Source organism: Pinus tabuliformis, chromosome 2_1 (genome assembly GCF_031772625.1).
Source record: "Pinus tabuliformis cultivar Carrire ecotype Pingquan chromosome 2_1, CPIR1, whole genome shotgun sequence".
Classification (NCBI taxonomy): Eukaryota; Viridiplantae; Streptophyta; class Pinopsida; order Pinales; family Pinaceae; genus Pinus; species Pinus tabuliformis.
The window spans coordinates 444,209,333-444,222,350 of NC_142299.1; the positions used below are offsets into that span (position 1 = coordinate 444,209,333).

Genomic DNA, 13,018 nt, shown 5'->3' on the forward strand with positions numbered 1-13,018 from the left:
TTTCTGTGTCCTCTATTGCTACTATTTTTGTTCTTGATATTTTTTTGATAATAATATCTAAATAAATAACACAAGAAGACTAACTAAGTTCACAATCAAATATTAAGGCTAAGGAAAGTTGGAATTAATAGCTGCCACTTTGCATTTTTCCAACAAAACTAAGAGAAGGGGAATAAAGTACCATTCATGAAGTGTTGGACATGGAAGTTGTAAGATGTAGGAACACGAGGAACCCATGACAAAAGAAATGGTTGAAGAATGAATAGACTAAAGAATGGTTTAGGCTACAATGCTCTTTAGCTTGACAACCCAATGATCTTTGAAATTAAGAAGAAGAAGGAATTAAGGCTCGTTTTTTAATATTTATGTAGAAAATGATTAATAAATAAAGAAATTAGGCTAAGCACATTGTTAGTGTTTTCTTCCTTTGAGTCTCCACATTTAATGTATCATGTTTATATGATGATATCATTATTTATTACAACAAATGATCTATCAATTGTAATTTTCCATACTTAATTAACATGATTAAATGATATAGATCATACATGTTGTTGGGGTTTTGTATAACCATGGGATTCATAAAGACAATGTAGAAGTAATTTATGATAAAAAATTGACATGGTAGGAAATGGTTTCTCTTGCATCACTTTCTCATACCTACACACAACTAGCACTACCATTTCCTTAAAAGTTTTATATTAAATTACATTTGAAATCTTAAAGTCACATCATTAATTTTATTGAAGTAGTGGTTGAATTTCCTTGAATTTATGACATTTGTACTTAATTTAAAGAGATCATTTTCGTTTCTCTATTATTGCTTTTGAATTTTTCAACTTAGTTTTTTATAATTTTCTCACATTTATACCTAAATCTTTGATGATATAAAAAGTATATACTACTAAAGTGGCTATATATATAAAATGGTTGGTACATATTGATAGCTATAAAAACACTTACATCATGATGCATCTCAAATTGCCAAACTTAAGAAATTCATAAAAAAATAAAGACACATCACCACTTATTCTTATAAAGACACATCAACACTTATATTTTGTTTTGAACAGAACAAATAAAGACACATCACCACTTATTCTTATAATTTTTTGGGGGAAGGTGAGGAGATATATATACATGCTCATCCATCCATTTATCATATTAAACCGATGGTTTTATTGTTATAAAATTAAAGATGTTATAAAATGTTATAGTGTCCCACACCCATTCATCTTTCTGTAATTTTATAAAAATATTGTTATTATAAAATGTTTTAGTGTCCCACACCAAAAGGGTGGAAGCTTATGCGCATCTTTCCTTAATTTTTCCAACTCACGAAAAGACCGGAAGCTTACGCGCATTTATCTATCCACTTTCTTTGAACTTACTCATCACATTTTCTCGAATGGCATCTCTCATCGTTTCAGTCAAATTTTTAACCACACGCCATTGTCTTTTCCCACTCTCACCACCCACCTAAGAGTCAATAGGTCGAGTCAATACGATAGTTTCCACATTTTTACAGGCTGACCCAAGACCCTAGGAGTCAATAATTCTTTCTATCTCCCGCTCTATACGCAAATTTCCGCGTTTATCGCTGCAAGATGAGCAGTCAATAACGCAACTTCTTCCTTCACCCCTCTCCTCCCCTCTCCCACTCAATATGGTGATTTCTCTATCCCTTCCTTTCGTGTTATTGTTGCGGGGCTTCATGTAGCTATGACAGTCGCTCTCCTTATAAATATGTACATATATCTAGCAACATAACTCACTCAACTTTGCAGGGCATTTTGAGTTTATGAGATGGAGAAATGGATCCTAAAGGCATTGTTATTGTGATGCTACCACACTTCCTATTCATGGTGGTCACTCTAACTGTAAGTACAACAGTTGTTAATTATTCGCTCTCAAAAGTACACTCCCGTGCTCCCCATGTCTCCTTCCAAATTATGATGGGCAGATTGAGTAATGATCGGACCGATTCTGCTTCTTCTGATGAATTTGCTTTTAATGGACGTGCTGTGATGGATGAGAAAAGTGACAAATTCCAATCATCAATGGACCATCATGAGAAGAGGGATGTTGAAGCTCTTCTTGCTTTTAAAAGACACATCAAATCAGATCCATCTGGAAAGCTCTCCAACTGGACAACGGAGAATTCAGAGGAGGTGTGCTCCTGGTATGGTATTACCTGTAGGAAACACACCAAAAGAGTTGTCGCCATAATACTTCCCGGAATCGATGATGACAGATTGGAAGGTGCCCTTTCTCCATCTTTGGGCAACCTCTCCTTATTTCACACGCTGAATCTCTTTGGTAATAATTTTACAGACAGAAAATTGCAATAAATGTTCACAACATCCTCTGACGATGTCCATGTCCAACCCATGCCAAGGAACTGTTGTTGGGCACAAATTTCATCAAGTAGGTATGTGGACATAAAGAATCTTTCTTGTCCATCCTTAGGCAGACTCCAGTCAATAGACACATGAAGATTCAGCTGAAGAGGCAACATGTCTGACCAATTGAAGGGCCTTCCTTCATTTGCCAACTGATCTAACATAATCACCCAACTCCATGGGAAGGTATCTGTGATATCTCGACCATAGATACAACATGCGAAGATGACCAAGATTAGGTAAGCCTTTACCCAATGCTTAATGATATCTCTAGTATTCACATTACTGTTGGGAGCGAAGAACAGTGAGTCCATGTGATTCACCCACTGCAACAAGTTATATATCTGATGGTAGTCTTCCATCCTGAAGGTGTCAAGCTATGTTCCACTGGTATTGCTCAATGTCATTGTCTCGAGATCAATATGTGAGACAACCCAATCAATGACATTCATGCATGGGAAGGTAGGGTACCTGCATGCAATCTTGTACAAGCCTGACTTGTTAATGTTGAAATAGACTTGTCGATCTTCCAGATCTTCCTTGAAAATACCTAAAAATATGCGCTTTATTTCTTTCCATGTGATCTTCATGCCCTTTTCTATGAACAATTGTGTGTCTACATAGATAGGAAAATTCATAGGCAGTTGTTCAACTACATCTCCAGTGCTACTCTCTACAATGTCCTTTGTTCTAGCTCTCTTGGAAACCATGATGCTTGTACTGCTGAGAAACTGCTCAACAACTGATGTACCTGGAGAAATAGAGAACATTCATGGCAAGAAAGTGTCAGTTTAAAAACACATAGCACTTCAAGCATTGATCATGCAACAATTTGGGTGACTGTTGGGCAAGATTTCATAGTAATGACTCTTAGAGGTTGGGGACAGTCAGCTGGAACTATGCATTGCATAGTCCCAGCTTCCAATGAGATGTTTGTTGAATGGACATGTGCAAAGCACAATCCAGTGAGGTTGATTGTGGACTCGAACTGTGCAATACATAGTTAAGTCTGCCTATGTTGTTGGCTGGAACTACGCATTATGTAGTTTGAGTGGGAAAGACTCGGCACTGTCTCCCAGAACTGCACAGAGCCCAACTGGAGGCCAGTGACAGGAAGCTTCTATGAAATTCTTGGAGCCAAGGCAGAACCTTGAGGTCCAGGAATGCATAGTGCATGCCAGACAAAGCAAGATCTGAGCCAAGGAAATCCATATTTGCCCAAGGGCGACTTGAAAACGAGTAGATATGAATGTATGGGAAAATATGGTACATATATGATTGAATGGAAATGCATGCAATAAAACCAAGTGTAGGAATCGATCAAATGGAAGAACAACAGAGCTCATGAAGAGAGTCTTCGCAACGTCGATCGTTAGTGCAGAAATAGGGTCATGCATGTGACACTAAGGAAATGCAATGAAAAACTTGAAACAACACTTCTACAAGTTAAAATAAGTTAAAACACCATCATTCGTTCAGTAAAACATGCAAAACAACACTCAAACAAGGCAAGAAAAGAAAAATGATAAAAAAGGAGCAAAAGACTTAAAAAGAAAAAAATTACCCAGGAAAGATGCGTCGAAGGTTCCTAGATGCCTTGGGAATGCGAAAGCTCCAAGATCAAATGTATAGAATGAGCTTTGAGGTGTCGTTTAAATAGATTTGATAGATTTAGGGTTTATGATGTGCATGCCACAAATCTAGGAAAAAGTGACACTTGGCAAGAAGTTTCTAAAATCAACTTGAGTGTAACTCCCGCTTGCTAAAAATAGATCGTTATTTTATAGGGATGCATTTTGCTTTTTTCTTTTTTCTTTTTCGAGAAAGGTTGTCATGCATGCAAGGAAGAATTGTGGGTTCTCAAGGGAACCGAGCAACCTACTAACACATGTAGTGGACAACAGCTAAAGAATGATTCTACACAATTCCTAGGTTGAGTGGATCTGGCTGCCTTGCATGCTCTACGTAGTTTCTGAGCTGAAGAGAGGCTATCAGCTAGGTTTAAAAAATTCCTAAGATAAAGCCCATTGTTGGGCTACTCTACGCAATTACTGATAGTGGAGGAGGCTGCCCTTTAGGACTGCATAGTTTTCCAAGACATCACAAGAACCAGGTTAATACTAAGTCACAGGAGGTCAACTTGTGGTCAGAAAACAAGACAAGTTAGAAAACAGAAGCTGTAAATCCAAAAATAAACTCAATTGAAAACACAAGTACCTAGGAAGTGCAAGACCAGCTGCTTAGGATTTTGGTAGGGAGGCTTCAAAATGAAGCGAAGGAAAAAAATTGGAGGGTGGTTGTAGCTGCTAAAACAACTGGTTATATGTATATATTGTGGCAACAACTATGTATGACTCATCTTGTTTTTAGTTTTTTATGAATGGATAATGTATCTATGTCCTAATAAATGATAAGGTAATGAATGACATGAGGAAACAATGGTTCATGGCGATTCTTATATAAGTATGAGATCCCTACACTTAATTCTGTTGTTTATGCCTCTAGTTACATGTTGATGATATGTTTGACGAAATGCTTGTCATGGCTAGTAGGGGTTTGGATATGGTCTTGTTCAGTTTATTGCTTTGGCATCATTGTTTACCTATACTTTTACCAATTTTAAGTTATCATTCCATTATGGGTAGTGTTTTGGGCTCTGGGCTTGAAAAGGTGGCTCAAATCCCAAATTTGTTGGCCAAACCGAGCATTACCCTAGAGACTAACACATTTGGCTAAGGGCTGGAGAGAATTCTAACTCTCCTGGTTTGTGTCTAGGGAGTGTTAGTTTGGCCTAAGTTGGTCAAAACCTCAATAGGTCCCAGGGGCAAGTTGTCTAAGGTGCTTGTTTGGTTACTGTGGGTCTCGAGGCTCATGTTGGAGGTCTATGTGTTATGATTCCATCTATTCCACTTGCTTAAGGTCACATAGGAAGTTGAATCCCATCATAATAGCCTCTTTCACATGTTTATCCTCGGTTGGCTAGTTACGTGGGTAGATGTTGGAGGAGGGTGTTATAGAGTGATATCAGAGCATGGTTCAACTCTCGGACTAGATGGGAAGTGTATTGATCATGCATGCATGTTATTTTCATGTGTGTCTCTTACAATTGCATAACATGTGCTTGTTGCATTTGCTTGATGATTGATTATGGTTGTATTATGGTTATCATGGAGATAGTATGGTTATCATGGAGAATTTGATATTGATTTTGTGAAATGCATTTTCATAAGTATGTGAATGACTGTATATGGATTATATGTGACTCGCTTATATGTTGATTTTATGTCACCTACTTACATCCTTGTATGTTAGGTTACATTCTTAAATATTTTGATTACATGTATTAGTCTTGTAGGTTGATTACAAGAATTGGTCGCTTATGCTTGACTGCATGCATTTATGTGTAGGTGTAGTTGATCTATCATTGCTTATGCATGTTGATAGTTGGATATGGAAATGTGTACAATGGAGTAATGGTCATTGTCATGCATGAGGTCATAGTATGCATTATTGATATGGCCTTGCATTGATGACTGGACCCTAGCTAGAGTGATGTTTATGTGTTGATACATTCATTTGTGTATGTCTATATGATGTTATGATTATGTTATACATGCATCATGCTGATTTGGTTATCTTGCAGATGAGGTAATCTCCCCGAGCTATACTAAGGTACGTTGGTTTATTGTGATTTGGTTGATCTGACATATTATGCCTTGTTGGAAGAAATACCAAATGGATAGCAAGATGGTTGACTACAAAGACTCTCCCTATGAATCTGAAGAGTAGTATGGTGTTAGGAATCCTTCTGATTTGGCAGTTACACTAAGAAGCTTAAAGAAGAGATAAGAAGTTGCAAGGAAGATAATGACTGAATCATATAGGCATAAGAGAAGCAAGTAAAGGTTAATGAAATACTTCTTCATATTTTATTAGACTTGCAGCGACAAGGGCCGCTTCAGATCAGCCATGAACTGGAACTAATGGGGCATATGGCAGTAGATCTCCTAGTAGACACAGGTCAGATAGATCTAACACAGTGAGATATGGCATGCTTTGGACACTCTGGATAGGAGGGGTGATGAGTACATGTATTGTTCTATTTATGGTTCTAATAGACATCATGGTCATCATTGCTATCATCCTTATAGAAGGAATAATAGGGGATACTTTCAGGATGAATTCAAGAAAGAAAAACCACCTACTTTTGATGGAGATGTGAAGAAGCCGGAACAAGCAGAGGTTTGGATACTTGGAATGAACAAATCCTTTGAGTTGCATGAGTACATAGACAACATGAAGGCCAGAATAGCTATTTTCAGCTTGAAAGGTAAAGCAGACATCTGGTGGGAAGATGTTAAGCAGGTTAGAGACATCAGGACAGATGACTCTAGCTAGAGGGATTTCAAGAGGCTTTTCAGGAAGAAGCACTTGTCAGAAAGGTACTATGACAGTAAGGAAAAAGAATTCTATGAGCTAAGGATGGGGTTAATGACAAAGGAGGAGTACACGACCATGTTTTTGGAACTATTGAGGTATGTACCATATCTTACTCATGAGAAGGCTAAAGTTCAGAGGTTTATTAGTGGTTTTCCATTAGCATTTAGAGATTAGATTGAGTATGATGAGCCTCAGTCATTGGGAAGTTGAACCATTGCTATGAATAATCAAAGCATAGAACTGAGATGTTATAAAATGTTTTAGTGTCCGACACCCATTCATCTTTCCCTTTTTTTTCCAACTCACAAAAAGAACGAAAGAATACGCACATTTATCTTTCTACTTTCTTCCAACTTACTCATTCCTCACTTTATCATAGAAATTCTTCTCCACTTTATCATGGAGGTTCTTAACTTGCAAATTGATTTTGTTACAATTCTATGGGCCAATACCATGACTCACTAATACCACATTGCCTAAAAAATCATAACTTATGTTGATATGACACATGTTAATATGACATCTTTTTATTAATCATTTTAATTAAAAGAGTTTGAGATAAATCTCAATCTTTATTTTGTGACTATTTTAAAATATTGTGGAAGTTAAAACCATATCATTCACTTAATAATTATTGACAGTTAAATTAAAATCTTCAAGTCTTATTTTGGATGATATCACCATAATTACATAAAAAAGTAACGAAATACCAATAATAAATTTGAAATTGAAAAAAATATTTAAAACAATGACATTATAGTGTCCCACACCCATTCATCTTTCCACTTTCTTGGAACTTACTCATCGCATTTTCTCGAATGGCATCTCTCATCGTTTCAGTGAAATTTTTAGCCACACGCCATTGTCTTTTCCCACTCTCAAATTTTTAGCCGCCATGATATCTCAATTTTCCAAAATTAAAAAAAAAAAAACATAAAAAAAAACTAAATTATAATTTTATTTAAAATTATTACTATTAATTATAAAAACGATCAATATCTGAATTAAACATATATACATTTAAAAAATAGGTAACAAAATTCTTAACTATGGATATTGTCTTCCACTTTATCATGGAGAGTCTTAACTTGTAAATTGAGTTTGTTACAATACCATGGGCTAATACCATAGCTCACTAATACCACATTGCCCAAAAAGCCATAGCTGAGATTGATATGAAATATGTTAATATGCCTTTTTTTATTATTCATTTTAATTAAAAGAGTAAATAGAATATAACTACTTTTGAGATAAATTACAATCTTTGTTTTATGACTATTGCAAAATATTTGTGGAAGTTAAAACTATAGCACTCACTTAAAAATTATTGATAATTAAATGAAAATTTTAAAGTCTTATTTTGAATGTGATCACCATAATGACATTAAAAAAATAATCAAATACCAATAATAAATTTAAAATTGATAAAAACATTTAAACTATGACATTATTCATAACTTAAACATGAGAATGTAAACAATGTGCCATAATTATATATAAAAAAAATCAAATACCAATAATAAATTTAAAATTGATAAGAACATTTAACCTATGACATTATTAGGCCGATAGGCCTTCCTTTGAAAGGGACTTTCATCGTCCTTTTGTCTCTACAGTTGACACGTGTCGTCCATATTCAGCGGCAAACAGTTTTCGTATCAGGCCTCTTTTTAATATTTTTCAGCGGGCATTCAACGTCTCCTTCAATTACTTGTCATGGTCTCAACCGAGAACCTTTGAAGCTTGCGCGAGTTCTATTGCCCGGGTCTCGCAAAACCTCAACGGAAAACTGTTATGCCAACTCCTTTCTCCATAATGATGGCGGTCTCGAATCTTCACCCACTACATGAAGCCGGAGTAGCAAAGAATTCACTGCATCTATTCGATTGGAAATGAATTATGTTCTGGAGAAATTCAAGCTCTCGCCTTCCTTGACTGAACTTCTCGGCATTGAGGTGGATACAAGACCGAGAATCATTGCTGCACTTTGGCAGTATGTGAAAGCTAAGAAGCTTCAACATCCTTCTGATCCATCGGTCATTAACTGTGACCCACCATTGCAGAGGATTTTCGGGGGCGAGAAGATTAAGTTTTCTTTTATATCCCAGAAGCTTTTTCAGCATCTCTATCCTCCGCAGCCCATCCACTTAGAGCACAAGATAAGATTGTCAGGAAATAGTCCTGTTGGCCATGCTTGCTATGATGTTTTAGTGGATGTTCCTTTCCCATTGCAGAAGGAAATGAGTGCGTTTTTGGCTAATATTGAGAAGCACAAGGACATTGATGCCTGCGATGAAGCAATTTGTGGAGCAATTAAAAAGATTCATGAGCATCGTCACAAAAGAGCATTTTATCTGGGCTTTAGTCAATCTCCTGTGGAGTTTATAAATGCGTTGATAGCCTCACAGAGCAGGGATTTAAAGCTTGTTGCCGGGGAAGCAAGCCGGAATGCTGAGAAGGAGGGCAGGTCTGACTTCTACAATCAACCATGGGTTGAAGATGCAATCATTCGTTATCTCAACCGCAAGCCAGGAGCAGGGAATGAACCTCCTGGAACTACGTAAGAGCTTGATTCTTGAGATTAGAAAGGGGAGAGCTTATAGAACTTGGAGTCAGCAATATGTTGCTTTTCCAGTGTGTCAAATGAGCATAGTGACTTTTAATAGTAGTTATATGCATTTATGCCCCCTCTGGTTAATAGTAAAAGTTGTTCCAATAAATGACTGTTCTGGCTTGGAAAATTGCCACTCAATTTGTATTAATTTGTTTGATGTATATTATATACACAACCATATGATCAAATGGCATCCTCTACTTCTTAAATTCAACTGTCATGGACCAGTGAATGGTAAGTTGTTCCATTAATCGACTGTTGTTGCCTAGTAAATCGCCATTAATTCTGTATTATTTGTTTGATGTATATTATATAGACAAGCATGTGATCAAATGGCATGACGAGCTGTTTAATATTTGTATGTCTCTTTATCAAATTTTAGGGCTCTATGTTTAGTAGTAAAAATGATGGCGCATTGATGGGTTTGTATTTCATTCGTAAAGAAATGAAAATGAAATGAAAAGAATTGTGTGATTCACTTCTCAGGCGTTGTTTCCCGTGAAAACAGGGTAACTTGTTGCGCTAGCCTTTTCAGGGACGTACTAATGCTTCGGTTAAACGTGTGACGAGCTCGTAGCCTCGTAGAAGCTTCCTCTTAACATGAAAATCTTTTATATTCCCAAGCATTGAATGTCTTGGCTTCTCCACTAGATTCTGATATAGTGAAATACAATCCCATATATTATTTTTTGTCATTGGATGGATTAATAGATTTCGTGAATTCTACTTTGTTCTTTAACATTAATTCATTGATGTATTATAGAAATGTATAGAATATGCAGGGTTAACAGATACAGTCTCAGTAGAACCTAATTATGAAGTGTCCCAGAAACAGCAGAACTCTGAGAGGTAACAATACTAGTACTAGCACAGGGCATTCTTCTTGAATATCTCTTATTAGTACTGATTCAACTCAAATGTTGACCCAAGGGCTTGTTAGGGTATTTTAAATTGTATTTTTCAGAAGTAAATCATTGTGTTTTGCTGATAGTTGATTTTTTAGTACTTCATCATTCAAATATTTATGTTCAGCCCTTACTGAGAGTCTGGGAAGAGTTTCTTCTTAAGTTCTTGGAACGGATTCAGTGTTCTTATGCCTTTAGCGTCCTGAGTTCCTTAGACTTCTCATTGTTTATGCTCTGACTCGCTTAAACTTCTACTGTTCATGCCTGCAACTTCCTGAGATATGTTAGGCACTTCTGCATTGACGGTATTGTTTAATGTGCTTTTGAGTGTAGTCATTTGTGGATAGTGTCTTTCTTTCTGAGGTCCTTAAAGTTATTTCCATGTCTTGAACTCTTTGAGGGATTTCAATTTTCCTCTTCAATTCTTGCAGGAAATCAGGACTTCTGATGGGATAATTTCCCTCTTTTTAAGTTCTCTAAAGCTGTTGCCACGATTTGAACTTTGTCAAGGATTTCAGTTTGCGTTTTCAACTCTTCGGCATACTAGACTCTTTCCAATATTTGATTTTCAAAACCTTTTCTGATAATTGAGCTCTGTGGAGGAATTTAAACACTCAACCAAAGGTTTGCTTGCCCATCTAATTTTTGAAAGCTCTGATCCATGTCCTTATATGCCTCTCCTCATTTATGGAGGTTTTCTAGTTTGCAAGAATTAGTCCCAAGGTGACTCCTTGGTCTGGTTTCAAGGTTTACAGTGGCTCTTAATTTCAGAGAGACTGCAATGTTTTGTATGTTTGCATTTGTTCTTACATCTGAGGTGATCGGATGAGTCCTTTGTCAATGTCTCTAGTGGTTCCAGTACTGTTTCTTGTAATCACTGTGTAAAATTGTTACCCAGTCATCAAATGATTATTGTTCCTGTTCATTTCCCTTCTTTCCAGAAGAACATATGTTCACATTTTCGTAAAAGATACACAATTTGGTAACATTTTGTTATACACGGACAATTTTTTTTTATCATGGATCCCTGCACCTTTGTGAAGATTTCTATTAGTGCATTGGCTTTGAGGCTACCTGTAGCATCGAAACCAGCAACTTCACGAATTCACTCCGCATGTGCCCCTTGCTTTTGTGAAATTAAGCTTCCCAATAATCCAACAAAGACTATTCCACTTCCTTTGCTTCTGCAAGATTCCTCTGCTCCGGATTCTCACAGAATTGCTGCCACCTTTTACCTTGATGAAACTGCTTTTCAAAGGCAACTTGCAGTTTCATGGTTGGGGAGAACAAAGACTGCAAACCCTTGCCTGGAGGTCGCAATTTATTCCGGAAAAGGGAGAAATTGTGGTATTGGGAGTGATAAACAGCTTGGGAAGTTTCGAATTGGACTTGATGTTAAGTGGATGGGTTCAAGTTCTGTAGAGGTTCATAATGGGTGGGTTTGCATTGGCAAATCTAAGGCAGGGGAATTGCATTTGGATGTTAGAGCAGAACCTGATCCACGGTTTGTTTTCCAGTTTGTTGGACAGCCTGAGGCCCTGAAGACAGTCCTCAGATTTTGCAAGCGCAAGGAAAAGTTCATCAGCCTATTTTTAGCTGCAAGTTTAGCCGTGACAGAGGTGATCGCTCCAGGCAAGCTTTCAAACCTCTTCACCTCATAGCATTTGATATTCAGACGAACCTGTCTTTTGTTTTCCGAAAAACTATCGGTACATTCAAAGTGTAAACCTATTAGAAGCTGAACGTAAAAATGAAATTTCTCAGATTGTCCATGTAAGGAAAACTTAAGAAGTTTAGCTTGAAAAATTAGAGTATCGTATTAACTGAAATTTATGACGAAGGCAACTTTTAAAGTAGTAGATTCTAGAGTAAAATTGTTTCCAGTATATCATGATGTTGCCAAGATTCTGCAAGGGAATGTATCACCCTAGTAAAACTTAATAAGTGTAGCTTGAAAATTCAGACGATGAGATTAACTGAAATTTAAGGAGGCAGATTTTAAGGTAGAAATGGGCTCTGGGGTGAATTAGGTTTGAAGATATCATCATGTTTCCGCGATTCTGCAGGGGAACATGTCACCCTAGTAATAGATATTGCAAGTACACAACAAACCATCGTACGAATAGATACTCCTAACAGTCAGAACCAGAGAATTCTCAATCTGGACACTCTTGCGGATAATGGTGTTTACTGGAAAGGAGTTGATGTATTGGTTTTTGAGTCATCCCATTGGTGGCAAGATCAAAGGTGGGAAGTATCAAAACTTTGAACTTTCTGATTCAAATTTTCAACAAGGGGCAGCCAAATTTAGTGTTGTAAATGATATTAAAAGTGTAATAGTTTGGAATGTGGTTGGACAGATGGGACCTAATCATGGCTAACAATCAGCTTTACACAAACATGGATCCACTTGTGGCTTACAAGAGGGCATTGACGACGTGGGCAAACTGGATACCTGCAAATATCGATCCCAAAAAATCACTTGTCTTCTTTAGCACCTCGTCCCCTACACATTACAGGTAAATCTTTATACAAACACACATTGTATATATTATAGGGAATTTTTGATGTGGATTGCAGTTTTCATGAATATTTTGGAATTGGAAGTTTAAGCTTTAAAAAAATATAACTGTTCTTATGATAGATCAAATTCCAAG

The 13,018-nt window shown here is 36.7% G+C and overlaps 1 protein-coding gene and 1 pseudogene across 1 annotated transcript; both read left to right on the top strand.

The window, feature by feature from the left end:
* Positions 1–1,955: 1,955 nt before the first annotated feature.
* Positions 1,956–9,742, top strand: LOC149200837 (SWI/SNF complex component SNF12 homolog pseudogene; annotated as a pseudogene).
* A 1,638-nt stretch (positions 9,743–11,380) lies between these two features.
* LOC149200838 (uncharacterized) lies at positions 11,381–12,022 on the top strand. Its single transcript, XM_089401093.1, has one exon. It carries the CDS (start codon positions 11,381–11,383, stop codon positions 12,020–12,022), a length of 642 nt encoding a protein of 213 aa, XP_089257219.1.
* Positions 12,023–13,018: the final 996 nt, after the last annotated feature.